At 43.6% G+C, this 20,031-nt stretch overlaps 2 protein-coding genes across 9 annotated transcripts in view; one reads left to right on the top strand and one right to left on the bottom strand.

The window, feature by feature from the left end:
* LOC107222576 (titin) overlaps positions 1-20,031 on the top strand; it is a 53,128-nt gene that overhangs the window by 19,922 nt on the left and 13,175 nt on the right. For all 8 annotated transcript variants that reach the window (XM_046732926.1, XM_015661995.2, XM_015661994.2 and 5 more), the window contains 22 exons: positions 8,694-8,816; positions 9,162-9,340; positions 9,659-9,906; positions 9,977-10,233; positions 10,296-10,487; positions 10,602-10,784; positions 10,868-11,479; positions 11,829-12,005; positions 12,097-12,280; positions 12,360-12,487; positions 12,587-12,766; positions 12,907-13,179; positions 13,247-13,622; positions 13,710-14,197; positions 14,286-14,670; positions 14,741-15,043; positions 15,130-15,293; positions 15,375-15,656; positions 15,720-15,900; positions 16,060-16,304; positions 16,369-16,656; positions 18,190-18,364. In XM_046732926.1, the coding sequence (XP_046588882.1) occupies positions 8,694-8,816; positions 9,162-9,340; positions 9,659-9,906; positions 9,977-10,233; positions 10,296-10,487; positions 10,602-10,784; positions 10,868-11,479; positions 11,829-12,005; positions 12,097-12,280; positions 12,360-12,487; positions 12,587-12,766; positions 12,907-13,179; positions 13,247-13,622; positions 13,710-14,197; positions 14,286-14,670; positions 14,741-15,043; positions 15,130-15,293; positions 15,375-15,656; positions 15,720-15,900; positions 16,060-16,304; positions 16,369-16,656; positions 18,190-18,364 (5,623 nt within the window). The remainder of the gene's footprint in view (positions 1-8,693; positions 8,817-9,161; positions 9,341-9,658; positions 9,907-9,976; positions 10,234-10,295; positions 10,488-10,601; positions 10,785-10,867; positions 11,480-11,828; positions 12,006-12,096; positions 12,281-12,359; positions 12,488-12,586; positions 12,767-12,906; positions 13,180-13,246; positions 13,623-13,709; positions 14,198-14,285; positions 14,671-14,740; positions 15,044-15,129; positions 15,294-15,374; positions 15,657-15,719; positions 15,901-16,059; positions 16,305-16,368; positions 16,657-18,189; positions 18,365-20,031) is intronic.
* LOC124293145 lies at positions 481-2,540 on the bottom strand. Its single transcript, XM_046732928.1, has 3 exons — positions 2,221-2,540; positions 1,993-2,119; positions 481-988 (listed from the first exon to the last, which is right to left on the bottom strand). Exons 1-3 carry the CDS (start codon positions 2,366-2,368, stop codon positions 568-570), a joined length of 696 nt encoding a protein of 231 aa, XP_046588884.1. The 5' UTR covers positions 2,369-2,540; the 3' UTR covers positions 481-567.

Raw genomic sequence — 20,031 nt, 5'->3', positions numbered from 1 at the left:
TTTTTTCCTTATTCCTTCGATCAACGATCAGATAATACTTTATATCAACTAAATCATTTTTGTTCTTTCATTTCGGGTTATCCAGCCAAGAGATATCTTGCTCACCGCAAGACGCTTTTTTTTTAGGTGCTCCCGAAGATCGGCTATAGCAGCTTTGAAAATCATTATTTTTACAAATAAAAAATACCAAAATGAAGTTCAATGGTACTCCAATATGTGTATGAATATTTATATTAACAAATTGAAACGTCTATTCACGAAGAATCCTTGAAAAATCGCTACTTTCGGTCTCCTGACTATATAGGTATAACCCCTCAAGCATGCTGAACCAGAAGTCACGAGTGGAAATGTAGGGAGGATCGAGAATTGTTCGAGCGTTGAAAATCGTTGGGATCATGTGTGACAGATCGGAAAGAAAGTTATGTAAATGAAAGAGCGACCAAAGTATTTTTTCTTTTTCGGTTCATTTACTCATTCCTGTACAACAACTATTCATGTACCAAACCAGTGTTAACACTTCACATTAACGGGAACGAAAAACGAACACGGGTAAAGGACAAAATGAGTCTATAATCGGAGCCTCGGTCCTGACGAGAGTTTCAATTCGGCCTCGACGACGATGTCGCATATTTTTGTTTTCGTTTCGGCCTGAAGGTGCGGCGGAAATTTAGACACCGTCAGAGCCATGCTCTTGAAGAAAATCTTGACGGGCTCGTTCGCCCGGCTTGAGTGAGATTGATCGACGATTTTATGCTCCCGGTTTTCGGATGTCTCGAAATTGGCGATTTCCGGTGACCGCTGGTAGTTCCGGGGCCGCAGGACTCTCTTCGGGGCATCAAATTCCGACGAGGACTCTCGTCGTTCTTCGTTGATCAAAGTGCTGCTGCTCGAACCGGGAGACGAGCGACTCTCCTCCGATATGACGGAAAGCGTCGCCGCCGAAGAAACGGAATCGTCATCCACGATCCCGAGGGAATTCCCGGTGAGCCTGGGGGAAATTTATAGAACCGTTTAAAGTCGAGCAGGCGAGAAGCTATCGTCTTTCCATCTTGCATCACTATCGATGTAAATATAAATAAGCAAATCCCTGATGCTCCGAGCGGCCGGCGTAACGGTGAGAAGTTTTTTTCCCCGGTCAAAGAAAGGAGAGAGATAAATTACGCGCTTCTTTTCGTGACCGGCCACTCTGAGTTGTTGAACGAATTTATCGTCTAATCTGGTTCTGGAAAAACCGGATCACGAATAAACTGATCGTCGATTGAAATCGCCATCGATCGAGACTGGGAAAATTGAAACTAAACCCGCAGCTCGCCGCATTCGTGATTCGAATTTACTTATCAATGGTTTTTATATAGGGTAAATAATATTGATCGCAAAATTACGTCTCTGCCTTTTGTCTCAATTGCATAATTTTTGCTAAATGCGGACCACGGCTTACTAATTCGGACTGTGAATTATTGTTAAACCGGTTAAGGGGTAACACCACTAATTTCATTTTTTTTTGCTTAAACAATATTTTAGGGTCATAAAAATAATATCCAGTAGGTCCTGTACTGAAAATTTTCTTTTACAAAGATTCAATTCTCAATTTCGTTACAGTGCATCCTAAAACTTTAACCGAATTTTTCTCCAAACTACTTTTTTCAAACTGGGAGGACAGGTTACTTGAATACCGTTGCACGGATCGAATTGAAATTTTGACATTTTGACTTTACTTAATTTGAAGTTTTTTCTTTATCAACAGTTGACTGCTTATGTTTTTTTTTTTTTTTTAAGTTTAAAAACAGGAGATTTCAACGATTGGCTCTGTCGCTGCCATTTTGGAACAAAATGATGATAAATTTTTTTTTCTCATACTTCAATATGTGTCATATAAACCATCCGATAAGAAATCGTATTCCATTTTTCATACTCCCAAAATAAATCGTCCAAGCTGGGCCTTTTTTTCGTCCGTTAGAGTGGTGTTACCCCTTAAGAGGACGACATACGTACATGGATTGCATGAGGTGGAAAATTTCGTCACGTGGTAGAGGGGCGACGGATTTTGCGCTCTTCAACTTCCTGCACCTCTTTTTGTGGGATGATCGTAGCTTCTGCCATCGCTTCTTCAGTACGCCAACTGAAAAGGATAGTGAATTTATGTTTCGACGATTCGACAGTTCCATCGGTTGACCGGAGCTTTCGTCGAGCTTGAAAACATGAGTAGTCTGCACTTCGTACCTGGCGTGTTAAGTTCGTAGGAAATTAAGTCCCACACGACCATGCTGTGGGTTTTGTCATTGGCAAGGTCATGCTGAGAATTGTAAAGCTCTGGAAACTTCTTGATGGCATTTAAGAGACAGACGCTGATGCTCTGGGTCCTCGGCATCCTTTCCCTAGTTTCCGTGATCCTTTTACTGTAATCGCGAAATTCTTCAGCAAATGGAGTTTTGAACGTAACGACGACGGACAGACAGTTGAACGATCTTGTTATCGATCATTCTCGTTTCAACTTCCTTCCTTTTCGCTCGACCGCCGCCAGCTAGGTTCACGTCACGAGTCGCGATCTCTTACCAAACGATGTTAACCTACCTAACAAATCCATTGATGAGCGTGGTGTGTTCGAGGAGTAGGTTTAGGTATCGAATCGGCCTGTAGGCCGGACCGTTGGTTAAATTTATCCATCGTAGAGTCTCTCGGAGAACGATGGCTAACTCGACGTTTCTGCTCAACCGACGCTGGATGGATGGAGGACTCGGAAATAGCTGTAGGCTCGTGCAATACCCCGAAATAACCCCGAAACGGCCACAACGTAAAACCTTCCTACAGCCTTCCGCCTTACGCACCAGAGTCGAAAGCTTCACTGAGTTTTTGGAGCAGAATTTTGACCTCGGGACTGTAGGCGTGGGCCGGTCTCGGGCCGGGGTTGAAATTTCGAATTTGAAACGTTTCAAACGCCCCAAATTTGGAATTATTTTACGGCGAAACTTAAAGTAACTAAATCAAACTTTGATGAAACATCAAAGTTCCGAAGGAATAAAATGTCGAAAGGGTGTATATATATATAAGGTTAATTGTCCGACAACTATGAAACATCGAAATTCTGAACGATTCCAAAATTTTTAGTTCTGTGAATTTCTGGCTAGGTGAAGTTTTACGACTTTGATCTTTCTTTGTTTTTAATTTTCGATATTTTTACGTCCGGAATCCTGGTCATTCTGATTTTCGGTTTTTCTGATATTTTGCGTCCACTCGTCGAGCAAACTACGCTGTCTGAGTATACATTTTAATTTGCGGAATCCTACTCTACCAGAACTTTATTTTTTGGAATTTTATTTCACCGGAACTCTACTTTTCGTAACTTGAATTTTCGAAATCTTGGATCTCTGAACTTTGAACCGTCGTCGGCTTTACGACCATTCGAAGCTTTCTTTTTTCTTCAAAGTTTGAGTACCCTGCTTGAAGTTTCTTTCGCAACTTTTCAAATTCGGAACTTCAACCCCCCCTCCCCCAGTGTCGACAAGCTCTAAGATCCTACCGATCGCTCGGCACCGACACATTATAACCCATGGCCGATATTTAATATCCGAATATGGAAATGCCGGCGTGCATGGCAGGCGCGGCGCTCTTTCGTCATATCGTCAGAGTCTGCGCCACAGGTGTATAACGTCTGTTTCTCTGGCGGCCTTAGTCCCCTGCAGGGAGAACCCGACGTCAATCTTTGTGGAACGGTGGGATACCGTCGGTACGTAACTTTCACTTGACCAAAGTCAGAGACGATCGAGAAACGAGGCTGCCAATCGACTTCTGTCCTTCTCATTCGCGCTGAACGCTTGCGACGAAGTTCTTCGTGCTTTTAGCGTCTCGTGCATCACCTCATTCTTCGCTATAGGTGCCGTCGGCGTAACGAGAACTTGATCTTATAGATAATTCTTGCGGCGGAATAAAGGTCGCGCGATGTCAAATGAATGTTTTTTTTTATCAGTTTTTCAATCCAATGAAAGTAATAAAGTTTGCGTGAATTGTCTTATATCCAGTTCACCTCCCTCGTGAAAATTTCTGCTAGCACGAATTTTTACAGAAATTGGAACACTTCGTACTATTTCGTACGAAATTGTTAATTTTCGTTAAAAATTGTAGTATACTGTAAATATTTTACTGATAAATTCAAATATTTTCATGAAAGTCTACAAGTTTTTATGAGAAACTATTCATATGTACAATTTTCATTGAAATTTTTAGAAAATCGTAGAAACAATTTTCACCAGGGCTGAATTTGGTTGAATGAATAATTTGCTCCGGGAAAAGTATTGCGGCGAATAGTTTCGGCCAGGTTGTAAGTACGTATATAGACTTCACGTTTCTCTATCGCGCCAAAAGCGGACGTCGGAAAGAAGCAGAAAGCCGAGAAATGGAGAAACGGAGACGAATACGAAGACGACGTCGACGTCGAGGAGAGAAACGGTATACGAAAAGAAAAAACCAAACTGCTGCAGCCGTTGAACCCGAAGCACTGAATGTGTACACGAACGTGTTGTATATGTACGTATGTAAATACCTACGTACACGCGTTTAGATATAGTTTAATTTTCCATTTCGAATATTGGCCTCGTGCCAAAACTCGAGACGCAGCAAACTGCGGAGGATCTTCAAACAGTTGGCGTCAACTCTCCGATTTGGCCTCGGCTTTGGCTTTGCCGTTTATCCTTGCAACGGATATTACGATTTTTAATTGACAACATCCTCGCACACCTTCTCCGTCGTGTATGCGAAAATAATAACCAGATTTATCATCTAGTTTGAAAATAATAACTTTCAACAGAACAGCGGCTTTTCAAAATAAAAAGAATCCATTTTCCATATAAATTTTCGCCTTAGTTTGTTTATAAAATGCAAAATGTTTATCGGTGAGAAAAAAAGCTTCGGTCGACGATTGAAAGATATATTCATGAAGCTTGTGTTAAAATTTGATGCTGATCGGTCCTTTCCAACAACTCTTGTTCACCGACTTTGAAAACGTAGTTTTGAGAAAAACGCGTTCAAAGCTTCAAAAGCACTTTCAAACGCTACGGAGTGTCTTTGCAAATATTCGCGTAACTTGGAGAATATTTCTTGGATCAACGTTAAATTTTCTGTGCATATACGTGAATATATGTAAATTACGAAGATCAAATGCAAAATCAAAAAAACAAATCGTTTCTCGAAAAATCCTGCCTAGGTATACCTCCTTAGTACATTACCTGGTATCGCAAAAACGGTTTTCCGAATGTAGGATCAATCTTCGGATCATGTTTATTTCCATTCGTGTTTTTATCGTACTGATTTAGGAAGCTTTTATTCGTGTTTAAGGTGAAATTTGATAGGGCAAGCAAAATCTGTCGACATTGATTTGACGCCCGAACCCTTTGCGGCATTGTATTACGGAACTCAAAGCTGGCATCATTTTAGTTCATTCAATTAGGATTTATCCATCCGCGTCTCATCTTTCACACACAGTCGGCCCACATTCTCTCACATTTCCACATTGTACACACACGCCTTCGTGCGAACGTGCAAGCCATAACGAAAAAAAAAAGAAACGTAACCCGTACTGTAAACGTGATGCTACCCACGTGCGGCGCTGTGGAAAGAACGAGACAAAAAAGATTATAACCATCATCTGAGGCTTATACCTTACTTCGTACCGCGAGAAAAAGACGCGCGAAGAAACCTCTAATTTTGGGTTTAGCGATGGCCGAGAGAATGAAAGGAAAAATATAATAACAAATATTAGAGTTATCCGCACAGTAGACGTGTCACTTGTAAAAACGCAGATATTATACTCTTCGTGAGGAGGAGTTATACTAATCCTTTGAACAGTAATTAATGACAGAGAAAAATCGTTGAAAATATTTAGACAAGCTTATGTCGTCCACGGATCGGATTAATATAGATATATATATTTTTTATACAAATCATCTTCATTCTTTAATGCGGTTTCTTAACTAAAGCATGATGTTTGGAGCCAGAAGATGCAGTTTCTATTTTCCACATTTTAGTTTATCAAGTTTATATTATACGTACATATTTCGTCACTTTGAATACATATTTATCCGGGCCCTGCTTATGTCATACCCGCGGGCAATTGAAAGGTGACCACTTGATTAACCTCTCATGAATAATGCGATGTGTATATAGGATTTTAGAGTGAAATAAAATTCCTGTGAAACGACAAAGAAAATTTTTATTCAAAAGCGAGGGATAGAGCCGAGATGACCTGAGAATCGCGAACTTGTAGAACGGTAGCAGTGGTGCACATGCATATATGTATATCAGGCATGCCAAGCGTGTCCAATTAACGAACGATGTTATGTCGATAGCAAAGACCTTATGCCAAACAGATGGGTGAAGACAATACGAGATACCGTAGCGACCCGCGATGCGATTTAAGGAGAATTTCTACGAGTGAAAAATGTTTGGTAGAATCATCAGAGAAGTATCAAAGAGAAGAAGAAAAGGTTTCATTGGCAAAAAGAATGAACACGGAATGTTGAGTACATTTTGTGAAGAATCGTTGGTTTAATTTTATGAAAAATATTGTTTAGTTCGTTATAATGAAATTGAGGTTTTTTTTTTATGCAAACACCTTGTATTTTGCAAGAATACTGTACGTGATGGAGGGAAATGGGTGACATTTTTGATTCAACACACTGGAATACTTAATATTTACCAAAAGCATCCCATCCAGCTGAAATAAAATATTTTTTTGCATACCTGTGTAATTTATAGAGATTAAACGGTAAGCGTTCGTAAAAAACTGTGCAAATGTTTATCCGGAAGGAACCAATGAAGAAGAAAAAGAAGAAGAAGACTTATCTCAGAATTCTGAATGACTACGATAACTGCTCCAGCTAAGAGTGCCGAGTTTATTTTCTTGCCCGTAAAGCTACACACCTACACCTTCGTTATTGTATAGTGTCGAGCAAGAAGTTCCAGTCGAGAGTATATGTTGCACTCTGAATTTCATTATTCATGGCCTACAGACACCGGACGCAACGAATGAGTGCGATAATCCGAAGTGGAACCTGCGTGGAGTTAATTACGTGCTGTTGGAACCAGAGTAATTATTATAAAAAAAAAAAAAAACAGAAAAAACAAACAAGGTAGAAATATAAGAGGAGTGTGCGGACTAAGATTTTTGTACGCGTGATGAATTCATTCAGGAAATTAGGACCGTGTTGAAGGTTTACTGATTTTTAATTATGAGAAAAATTCCGCGAAGCGTGAAAATACCGAGCGGCAAATTTCCATCGAGCCTGCCCACGTGCGTTCACGTTAATTTACAACTTTGAGGCGTCGCTGTTGGTCTTATCTTGATCACTTTGTAAGAGATTTAATTTAACGGTTAAAGACTTACCGAGAATCGTTGAACGCGGATAAGTAATGGTACTTTCGAGAGAAGTAGGATAACGAGTGGTACAATGTACAAGAAAAAAAAAAAAAATCAGCCCGAGTACTTACTCGAAATTTGTAACTAAACTAACCTGCAGGCGTTAAATATTTATTGGATCGGTTTTGTCGGGCCTGAAAATTCACGACCCTGAACGAACTAGTAGATTACATTTTTATGCTTTTTATGACGACGATTTCTATCCAAGATCGTGTAAAATTTTATCCCCGTTGAAATATTTCCAGATTTTTATAAGTAGCTATTAAAACGGTCCGAATTTATGGAGGCAGTAAATCCTCCAGCTGACGATGAGAAACCGGTTTTTATCCAGGAATACAAGCTCGCGACAATCTGATAACCCAGAACTAGTAGGAATACCTGTTTTAATTATTCATCACGTTTCGCTTGGCATTTTACCCCCGCATAACAACGAATTGTACTAATTTTACTCAATTGACTGGTAAGCTGTCATCAAGACTTTTACGTTCAACAGTCCGACGGTTTTCCGTGATTCATTCTTTGGCCAATACTGTGAACTGTGAGGCGAACTTTCGGCGGTAGTTGGCAACTGCCCATGCGATATGAGCATATTTCAGTGACCACTGACAAGAAAGGTATCCCAGGTCGATTTCTCCGATTTGATCGCTTTTGTAATATGTTGTAGTAGACTAAAAACTACGCGTTACGTGTTTTTTTTTTTTTGATCTGCCATTAAACACTTTAAGGGGGTGAAACCATCCTCCAAAGAAAGTGTGTCAAGGGGTGATTTGACAGTTTATTTTTCTTGTACTGAGAAAATTACATTTTTCATTTCTCGTTATGAAAAAAACTTTTCCAGTGAGATTAGTTAAAAAATATTATATTTTTGTGGGTGAAACTGCCAAGTCGGTCATTGACTTGCCTTACTCTGAAGGGTGGTTTCGGCCCCTTAAAGTGTTTAATGACGGATGAAAAAAAATACGTGTCGCTTGGTTTTTAGTCTACTATAGCATATTAAAAAAAAAAAGAAGTTGGAGGGATCAACCTCGGATACCTTCCTTGTGAATGAGGCTGGGCCGTGCAGATGGCTCGGATCTGGGTCGTCGAACGTTATTTTTGTTCTATAAACAAATAGTGAATTTTGCGCCCTGCTGTAACACAATCAATTAAAATAGATCCGACTGCTCTCGAACTAGACGAGTTACTCGCCGAACTAATTTTTTCATCTGCCGCTGCGGCGACTCAAACGCGACACACTGAAATGTAGAATTTCCTCATCACGCCGAACTTGCTTCCTGTTTTCCAGAGCGGAGAATGGCTGGAATTGAAAGTTCTCGAGGTCCAACCCTCGCTGACGAAGCTTGGATCGACGTCGGAAGAGGCAACGGAGCTTCTGAATGCCCACGACGAGGTTCTCCTTCAGCTACAGGTAGGAAACATCGCGCGAGGTAAGAGAGAAAAAAAAGTAGCCGGAGAAAATGAGTCACTCTGTATACCTTGCCCATGCACATCGATAAAATCATTCGCCCGCGGTACACGCAGCATCGGTGGTCGCTGGTCCAGGTTACGAAAACCAGTTTAAAAGCGAGGCGAATATATGATTATAAGCATTACGTAGCGGGAGGTGAAGAGGAACCATTCCTTGCGTTCCTCGTACTCTTGCTGAAAAAACACCGTCGACATTTGCACCTTGATCGGTCTTCTCGACGCGTACCTATTATACCTTAAGTTCAAGTTCCCTGATGCTCAAACGGCCCCCTCGTATTAATTCCAGAACAAACAGAGCCCGGTTGAGGAGCTGCTGAGGCAGGCTGACCAGTTGATTTCAACCCAACGGCCCCGAGCTGAGGTCTATGCTGCGATGGCCGACACCCTGGGTCAGGCCTGGAGAGACGTGAATGCCCACCTGGAGAGACGGAAGCAAATACTGGACAACAACGTGCTCTTTCAAAGGTTCGAAACTCGTTAAGGGTATCAAATTTTCCCGAACCCAAATATAGCAAACGATACAACGGAAGTGTGTAAACACTCCGCCTGGGCAAACCCCGGGCTAGGCTGTAGGTTATAAAAGAAGAAAGTGCCCCGGGGATTTTTGTGGCCATTTTATTCACCGTTTTATTGTCCGACCGGCTGCTCGTCGTGGATTACGTAAAACAAGAGTGTGCAGTCCATAAACGCAGTTCGGAGATTTTTATTATTCTTTTCTCGAGTTACAATGCCACATTTACCTATTAACTGCGAAGCGTTGAGTTTTTGCTTCGATTATTCCAGGCGAGCCGAGGAGTACCGGGAGAACATGAAGGCCCTCGAAATGGCCTGCAATGACACCCTACTGCCGATCGAAATTGATGCGGTGAAGAATTTCCTCACAAAGATCCACGACCTGAGGAAAGCCATGCTCGAGTCACTGATGAGCGCCCTTCAGGATGGGAAGACCCTTCTCGACTCGCTGAAGGAGGTCGCCAACGAAGGAACCCTCGACTCGAGGCCTGACTACATCAAGACTGAAGCTGAGCAGGGTGAGCGAAGACGACGGACTGTGCAGACTGGCTTTACGGCTGTGACTAATCTTTCCCGATTACTCCGTAGCGATACTAGAGGTTGAAAAATGGCTCGAGGCTCTCCACGACAAGCGGCGCCTGATCGAGCTTTCCTTCCAGTCTCGTAAAACGCAGCTGGAACAGTGTCTTGCCTTGGCGCTACTCGCCACAGACCTCAGAGACCTCGAAGACATTCTGAACGACAGGATAGCTGCCCTTGCGAGCAGCAGCGATCAGCTTGGCGATTCTTCGGCTAGTGCTGAACTTCTCCTCTTCGAACTGAAGAAGTTGCAGCCGGAAGCGAAGGTGGGTTTTATCGAGGAGGTCACACTCTTCTCAATTGCACTGATCTCCTTCTTGATTTTCAGGACTTCCAGGACAAGGGGATCAAGATTACCAAATCCACCGAGCAGCTCGTATCCTCGGGACATTTCGCGGGCGAACAAGCCACCGAACAGGCTTACGCAATCCTCAGCGCTTGCGCCGACTATATAAATGATTTGGAACAGTACGAAACAATGCTGAACAAGGCCATTGCATTCTTCAGATCAGCCCAATCGGTGGGTTTCAACGCATTACCGGTTTTCATTCCGAGTTGGACGCGGCAATCAATAACCGGATCACTATGATCACCTGATTGACGAATCATGAGTGAAATTGTTTCCTCATTTCAGGCCCTAACGAAGCTTGACCAGCTGGAAATTCAGCTCATCACTACCGAGCATCCGGCCCATTCGCCTCAGCTGGTTCAACTGCACGCTCAATCTGCGGCAGCTTTGGAAGACGTTACCGCACAGCCTCTTTCTGAGGGATACGCTCTCTTGGATGTGACTGGAAGAGGAGCACCTGGCGCTGAAGTGAGTTCTGGACTCCTGACCTCTTTGATTGATTCTCGTTTCCTCATCCGAAGCAAGCGTGGTAATATCCCTTTTCATATTAGGGTGTCAGACGGGTCGTCGAGGATTTGGAGAACCGTAAGATCCAGCTGATCAATCAGTGCACAGCGCACAACGAGCAGAACCTCGAGATCAGCCAAGCGCTGACAACGTTCCTTGAGACTCACAACGAGCTTTACTCGTGGCTAGTGAGCATAGCCGAGGCGTTTCTTCAGGGCCACCAGGACATGGGAAGCGTGTTGCCGATGGCAAAGGACTTCTACGATCTCCACTATCAGCTGCTTAGCGATCTGCAGAAGAAGGGAGAAGAGATCAACGCTGCTCTGAACACCCTGCCTCCGGTGATCGAGTACCTGGACGAGATCCAGCGACGTGACGTTGACCAGAAGGTCGACGACCTCCACGGCCACTGGTTGAAGCTGAAGAATCTAGTCGACGCTCGAATAGAGCTAAGTTCTCTTTACGTCAAGTTTCATACCGTGGCCTCGGAGCTTGCTGGTGAAATAGATTCCCTTGAAGACGAGTTCAAGAGAAATTCACCCGATAATATCGACGAGGAAAGGGTCAAGAAGCTCGAACAGAAATGGATGGCGGTTCAGCCTCTCTACCTGAAGCTTACGGCTAGTGGGAAAAAGTTTTTGGACGCGTCAAGAGAGGTAATGACTCCGACTTGAACTCGGATCAATTTTTTTTTTGTATCCATTTTCTTTCCATTTCCTTTTTGCCTTCGTTATTGCATAAATATTTATTTCCCTGGCCCACTTCCAAGCCACGTGTTATGTATTCTCACGAAAAGTTTGAAGCCAGCCCGCCAATTACACGGTGGTTTGATTTATTCCTATCGGGCAGTGCAGTATAGGTCGATTGCTGAATGTATTTTTTTTTCCTTCGAAACTGTAATAGGTGGGTATGTACCATAACTCAATGCGACGCTTGAAATACGCCGGGTGTCGTTGCGTGTTTTATAACTTACTTGCGATATAGATCTCGTCGTATTTTTACCAGACCGTCGATCCGTACCTCGACATTCCTCGAGCTTGTCTATGCGTCGAGACGTTGCTGGAACATTTCGCAAATCGTCAATTAATTATCACGGAATCATGGGAGAGTTGGCAGACCAATTTAACCATCGTTGAAGAATGGAAAATCCAACGGGAACGAAGTCTTGAGGAAAGCAACAAGGTGACAATAATTATCATTTGTTTAATAAAGTAGTAAAGTGGCTTGCTGACTGGAGATGAGAAAGTAACAAAGTGTCTTTACTGACCTTCAGACTCTCGAATGGGTTTCAAAGTTTGGGGATGAATTATATCCGGTGATCAGCTCAGACTTGCCAAAGGCTTCCGAAATTCTTAAGGACTTGGAAGTCTCTCGAGCTACGATTCTTTCAGAGCTACGGAAAGCGGTGAATGAATTGAACACGAGAATGAAGAGCGTTGATGCTCTCTCACAAAATGGTATTCAGAATAATTATTGTAATCCAATGAATTAGTAGCATAGAAACATTGTGATGAATTTTTTATATTCGTTTTTTAGACAATTCAAAACAAAGTGCGGAAATTCGAAGGAAACTATCTGACGTTCACGAGCACCTGCAGACAACGACGACGGAGTATCAGATCCTTCTGGAAATGTTGATATCGATATTCAAAAGCTTGGAAGAGGTGAGTTCACACGAATTAACATCAACGTTTTTGAGGCTTCTTCGTCATAGATATAAATATTTAAAATGGTTATAAACCTGAACTGAAAATGAATTCTAGGTAGAGATACAGCGAAAACTTGTCGACGAGAAACGCCAGGCATCCACCCAAGTACCGAAAACTATTGCCGAGGTTGAGGATTTAATCTCGAAACACAATGCCAAAAATGAATCTATCAGCGAAATTATCAAATTCATCAATTCTGAGTCTGAACAAGCCATTAAAAGAATTGAATACCAGGTATAAGTTGAAAAATTACTTAGGTAGAATGATTTTCTCCAGGTGGACTTCAACCAATTTTATAATATGAATGATTTATTTTTTCAATTTGACGTACTTGTCAGGTGGTTATAATGACCTAGAGAATCATGTCTTTGCAGGAACCTACAGAGGCGGCATTGCAAGATATTGATAAACTGAAACGAGTGACGGAAGGGGAAGAATCGGCGTGGAAGAGTTCGTGGACGGAAAGAAAATCGCAGTTGGACGAACAGCTTCAATTGGCGATTTTCGATGCCGATCTTAGCAAAATTAATGCAAACATAGACGAGCTCAGCAGGCAACTGGGAGCCGTTAAGGGAAAATATGGTGAAAACTTAGCAGCAGCAAAATCGACTTCCGATTCCTTTGTTCAGTTCGAAAAAACGATAACGGTAAAGCAATTCGAGTATATTCGGTGAACTCCGGGTGATGGAATTTTATTTAATATTCTGTTAACAGATCTTGGAGGAACGAATCGAGACGTTCATACGAACAACAACGGAAACGATCACCGAAATTTATACACTGGCTCCCAAGCTCCGTCGCGAACTGTCGGATCTTGAAGAAAAGTGGAGCAACCTTAAGGAGAAAGTAACGGAGACGAAACAGAGCGCCGATCTCAGCGTGGAGTACTTCAAGCTTCTCGAAGAAGCCGAAGAGTGGTTCAGGGACGGCAGCAAGCTCTTGGTAACGATCGCCAGGAAAGCCACGTCTGTCAAAGAGCCCGAGGACGCAGTTGCTCTCCTCAACGACGTCGATACTTACCTCAAACCTGGCGAAGAAAAGCAGGAGAAACGAATCGAAAAAATACGAAAACTGTCTACCGAAGTGTTCGGTCAGTCCGCCAAGCCACGTTTCGTTTTCCTTCCACTATTAAATGTTGAAAATAAAATATCAAGGAACACGACCATCTTTTTCACAGGTACCGAGAGACTACCTCAATTCAGCAAAGTCATCGTTGAGAACCGAGAGATGCTGGACTCGTTTAGCATCGTCTCCTCCGAGCTTTACACTCTTGTTCAGAACTTGAAGAACGCTGAAGACCTTCGTGACAAGCTGAAGAAGGAGCAGGAGGACGCGGATGCGAAGCTGAGTGCGGCCAGAGCGGAAACACTGGCTGCTCAGGTGGCCGCAGCGGAGGCTGAAAGCGCTAGACAAGTTGCGGAAGCGATGGCAGCGAGGACCGTCGAGAAGGCGGCCGTGGAAGCAAAACGGTTGGCTGAATTGGAATTGGAAAGGGCGAGGCAGGCCCAAATCGAGCGACAGAAAGCTCAGACCCCTGTTTCCACGCAGACAGACGCTCCACCCGAGACCAGGGACTCGAAGGACTCGACGGACGAGATCGGGACCCAGATTATCGAGGAAACAACAACGTCGGCCATCACGAAGGAGATTCACATTTTACAAAAGGTACATAATTTAACGGGAAATGATTTTTTCCAAAGCTACGATTATGTTGTGGTATTCCATTTTTGGATAACCGAACGACGTTTTTCAGACGGAAGTGCAAGAGGCCATACCGTTACCACCGCGTCCTTCGACTCCTCAGAGAGAGCCAACTCCGCCAAAAAAGCCAAAGATTGAGGATGACATCCCGGATCCGATTCATCCCCAGTTTACCCTCCCTCTTAACAACGCCACGATCCAAGAGGGTGAAAGGTTGATATTTGAATGTCGACTAATCGGGTTCCCTGTCCCCGAGGTCATTTGGTACAAGGACGGTATCTCGATTCAGAATAATCCAGACTATCTGACGAGCTATGAACAAGGAATTTGCACCCTCACTATCGAGGAGACCTTCGCTGAAGACTCCGCTCAGTTCGTTTGCAAGGCGTTTAATTCCGTCGGGTCCGCTGAGACCGTTGCCACTTTGACAGTCAAGGGTGAGTTGCAGTCGTTATGCGCTGTCCTGCGCCGTGTACCCTACTTCAAGTTTCCCTTGAAATGTTTCAGAAACGTCACCTGAGGAGCAGCTCAGCGCCCCGACATTCACTCGGACATTGACACCGACCTATGCAACCGAGGGTACGTCCCATAAGCTGGAGTGCACTGTCGAAGGAAACCCCTTGCCAACGGTTCAGTGGTTCAAGAACGAATCCAACATCGACAATTCCCCCGATTACGTTATCACTTACAATAACGGTGAAGCTGTTCTCAGGTTCGAGGAAGTCTTTCTTGAAGACCAGGCGACCTACACTTGCAAAGCAGTAAATCAAGTCGGTCAGGCATCCACCTCGGCCTCTCTGTCAGTCAAAAGTAAGCTACGTGAACATCTTGGGGAAAACACCTATAGAATGATTAATTGCTTTTGATTATGGTCTTCTCTTATTTTCTCTTTTTAGTTTCCGTGCCGACCGAAATTCCGTCATTCGTAACGCCACTTTCCAACGTGATGGCGAGGGCTGGACAAAAAGTGAAACTAGAGTGCGAGGTCAAGGGAATTCCACCGCCAAATCTGAGCTGGACTCACGATGGAAAGTTCATTAAGGAGACTTCGGACTTGAAGGTAATTCGTTCGATTAATCTGAACTGGATTTTCGCAAGCTTCTCGGACGAATCCAGGTAACAACGATTTTCGTAATTTCAGATCGAAACTCAGGGCGGAAAATCGGTGCTGACAATATCGGAAGCCTTTCCGAAGGACGCCGGAACCTACGTCGTATCGGCCAGAAATCTTGCCGGTGAGGCTACCAGCTCCTGTCACGTATCGGTAAAGGGCAGGATCCCCAACGAGACCAGCGATTCCGAGACAAACTACGACATCGAGCCGGTCAAACCCCGGATTCAATTGCCGCTAGAAAACATCGAAGTTAAGGAGGGCCAGCCAGTCCGTCTTGACTGCATCATCGTCGGTCAACCCGAGCCGGAAGTGAGTAAAGGGACGGTAACTCGGTGAAAATTTTGTGCCGTTAGACTGACTCTCGATTCTTAGGTGATTTGGTACCACAACGGAGAGCCAGTCAAGGAATCCGCCGACTTCCAGTTGCTTTTCCAGGGCGATAGGTGCACCCTCATTATTCACGAGGCCTTCGTCGACGACGGGGGGAACTACAAGGTGGTTGCCATAAACTCGGCTGGCGAAGCTTCGAGCGAGTGCGTCTTGTCGGTCGTTCGTAAGTAGAGTCACCTTCAAGAGCCTTATTCTCCGATTTCAGTTTTTTAATTTTGGCGATGTATGAAATGTGTGTTTTCACATTGGTCACCCAATTTCTGAAATGATTTCTACGGATCACCCGGTACGTTCAATGTCTCGTCCGTTTCTACCAACACAGCTGTAACTCCTGAGGTGGGTGCGGATGCAGAGGCAGAGGCAGTGGCAGAGGCAGAGGCGAACCCCAAAACTCAGGTAGAAATTGTCGAGGCTGGTTCTCCACCCAGGTTTACCAAACTGTTGACCGATTTACTCGTTGCCGAGGGGGAGAAGAGTGTGTTCGAATGCGCCGTGACCGGGGAGCCGAAGCCAGAGATCAAGTGGTTCTTGAATAATAAGGAAATATCTCCCAGTGATAGGATTGAAGTGAGTTGTCTGGTGTTTAATTCCTTGATAAGATTAGTACTCAATAAATGATTACATGACACAGATCAAGGACGGGGAGTTCGGTACCTCCATCCTCGAAATATCGCAAACGCTTCCGGAGGACAAGGGCAACTATATTGTTAAGGCAACGAATTCCCTCGGCGAGGCGAAGGCGTTCGCTCATCTGATCGTAAAATCGCTCGGTGATTTGCTGCAGACGAGTGAGGAAATGGTGCAGATGGAAGAGAAGCTCGTCGCTCCGACGTTCAAGGAAATATTCTCCGACAAGATCGTCACCGCCGGAGATACCACAAAGTTCGAGTGCATTGTTGTCGGAAAACCAACGCCTAAGGTCAGTTTATCGTAATGAATAAAATGAAGAATGTGACAGATGACCGCAAACTGATTTCTTCCTTGTTTGTTCGTTTTGTAATCTCCTGGCAAACGTTACTGCGATTTCCGGCATGAATCGTTGGGTTCCCTCTTTTATCAGACAAGTATCTTGCCTCCGTTTCAATTTGTTAACTGACTTATGGCATTCGGTAATCCTTTCAAGATCACATTAACCCAAAATCTTCTTTGAGCGCCTTTGGCGCGAAGTAAAGACAGGTCTGATGGATAGTGGTACCCTAATTCAAACGGATGCCAAATGCTCGATCTTTTGGATCTTTATCTTTATCCCATATTAGCGTGAACTACCAGTCAGAGCAAAGTTCGCGATCACGTCGTTTGACTAGTCTACCGGACTCTATAAAATAATGCAAAGTGACAATTCAACGGACTCGCTGTAAAAATACAATACGACATGTATCTGATAGTTTTAATAATCCTCGTCGTTCTGGTGAGTTTAAAATTCATAACACAAACCAAAGTTGAACATAGCTTCTCTCTGTCGTGATTTGATCTTTTGTACGAAACTTTGTTACTTATGATATCGGTTGAAAGAAGAGGAAGAGCAAAGAGAAACTTTCGTCATTTAACAAATTTATTATTTGAAGCTGCGGGTTTCTTGGGCTTGATTCAAAGAGCGTATCGCAATCGCATCCGACTCTACGTATTTTCATTGACGTCGAGGGATCATTAATTATAGCTCGGTAAACGGGATTTAAAAATAAACAGGCTATTATTAATACCAATTAAAAAGAACGTAACCGAAGGCTGGCTGTGACGCTATATTGTAGATATACATGCATGAGTGCGGCTGACACAATTTTCGGTGTTACTAACTACTTCATTATCACAATGACCGTAAATTTTCTTACCAATTTGTGCTGATTAAGAAACGAGCCGATTCATGGAACGAGGATTTCGATCACTCCGCGATTGAATTAGCTCTCCTCTCTGGGCCCAAATTGCTTAGCTGTCAGCAATCGCATTACCGTTAGTTATTCGAGACGTTGATTGACCATGTGGCTGGTCAGGCTTGATAGTCTGATACTATGCATACCGAAGTCAATTCCTGTATGTGCACTAGGGTGGTTCATTTTCTAACTTGTTTCTACGATGTCACACGAAAAATTTGTGACAAATACTGAAAAAAAATTGTCGTAAAACCTGGAGGAGGTAGGAAAATATTTAGAGGTCGCTACCAATCATTGTGATATTTTTTATTCTTTTTTATGAATGAAATGAACCCCCTAATCTACACTCGATGACGCACTAATACTCCGGCAACCGCAATCGATTTGTCAAACAATCAAATTATTCTCGACTTTGACTCGATGACAGTTTCGGCCTTTATGTACCTGAACAGAATTTCCGGCGTCCTCGAATTAGAACACTACATTACCATTGTCGGTCAACCACGCAGTTTCATTGATCGTTTTTCCCATGTCAAACTCGTGGCGTACCTTATATAACGCTAATTTATTATCCTCGCATACAGACCCAGTGGCTTTTCAATGGTCAGCCCGTTTGCGGCAAAGGGTTCCTCGTCTCAGTGAGCGGAGATCGCCAAGTATTGACAGTTCCGGATGCCCAGGATGGTCTGAACGGAACCGTGTCTTGTGTCGCCGAAAATAGTGCGGGAAAAGCAGTCTGCACCGCCTCTCTCGAAGTCTGTAAGTTTTTTTCAGTTCTTCTTATCGTCCACTCGTTTTATTTGGTCATTTTAGCTGGCGGGGTGTTTTCGCAACAACGCTAATTCATTTGGAACAAAAACGAGTGGAAGATGATTCGTAAGGCGGGAAGTACACTCGGTGATGTGCCGAGAAATCCAAACAAAGGCAAAAAGGCGAAAGATCGTTCAGCGAGTCTTTATGCCTGCAGATGCAGAAATAGCGTAAAGAATATTGAGTATAAAATATAAACGACATGAAAAAAGTAACGGCGCGCGGTAGGAGTGAGGAGATAGTTATTAATATATTTCCAGCTGCTACTGCTGCAGGCGATAAAATGAAGCGGATTTCGTATCTTTCAATACGACAAAGTACGTGTGTGAAGATTGGTGGAAAATTATTTTCGGGAAAATTGGGCTAGTATTGCGAGCAATTATTTGATTCTGATTTGATCATCTGATCGGAAAGCAGAGCGTAGTTGTCGAAATTGGAATTTGCATCTTAGAGCAGCGGGGGGAAAAAGATTGGTGTATTTTTATATTCCGCGTAACCAAAGCTTCCGCTGCAGCTAGTTCACTCGCAAAAATGATCTTCATAGGACGCGTCGCTATGAATCACGTCTAATCCTGAACCCGTTGACAACGCAAAGATTGCAGCGAGGAGTTAATCACTCATCGATTTGATGTACACCTGGTTTCAAAATTACAAAGTTTCAAAATATTTCAGGGGTTTCAAAAAATTTCGAAAGATTTCTGAAGATTTCAGGGATTCCACAGGATATCAAAAGATTACAAGAGACTTCATGAGATTTGAAGGGATTTTTTCGAAGGAAAATTTGAGAGATTTCAAGAGTTTTCATGAGATTTCACAAGTTATAGAAAGTTTTCGGAAAAGTGTACACCAGATTTGATGAGTGATTGACCCCTCGGATTGCAGCCTGACCTAAAGTACACGGTTCGATATAAGAATTCGAGAAGAAGGACTGAGCTGAGAACCGAAATAATCGAATCAGTTCTCGAATCTCCGAAACAGAAAGCTTAGCACCCCATTTCCGTGCTTGAAAATTGATCGCGTAAGTTTGACGATGAGGCGACAGATGAAAACTGTCGCGGAAAGATCGTTTCGCCTGGTAGGCGACTTTGGCGCATCTCCCACCGGCCCACAGGTGTCCAGAATATAACAAAAATAGGTCATTTACTAGTTTGCAGATGCGTCCGTCAGTCACGTCTGCTTCGACTGGCTGCCTCAGCGTTTCCGAATCGAGGTGAATAACTTCTAATCAGTCCTCGTCGCGGATCCTACAGTCTTGTACCTACAATTATTTCGCAAATTTCCTGCATGGGACTCGAACTTTTTACGTGGCTCCGTCGCGACGCCAATTCGTGGTGGGGGGCTGGGACGACCAGTGGGCAGTAAAGACGATGGTGGAAGTCTAAGGCTTGGGTAGTGCCCGACGCACACAGAAATGCGTTATTTTTGTCGGCACAAATACCTACCCCGCCTCGATCTCGGCAGTCGTGGGTTCGCGCTAACTCGAAACTAAAGTCTGACCGCTGCGGATCGGCTATCGCCGATTACTGAGGTGAGTGAATACCCGACTGCACCGGGCTTCCGACCCCCTGCTTTGAGATATCGGTGGATATCGTTCCCTCTTCGTTTTTGCTGGCTCA

The sequence above is a fragment of the Neodiprion lecontei genome, chromosome 2 (assembly GCF_021901455.1).
Source record: "Neodiprion lecontei isolate iyNeoLeco1 chromosome 2, iyNeoLeco1.1, whole genome shotgun sequence".
NCBI lineage: Eukaryota > Metazoa > Arthropoda > Insecta > Hymenoptera > Diprionidae > Neodiprion > Neodiprion lecontei.
The sequence above is the reverse complement of the archived record's forward strand: the minus strand, read 5'-3'. Positions and strand labels throughout refer to the sequence as shown.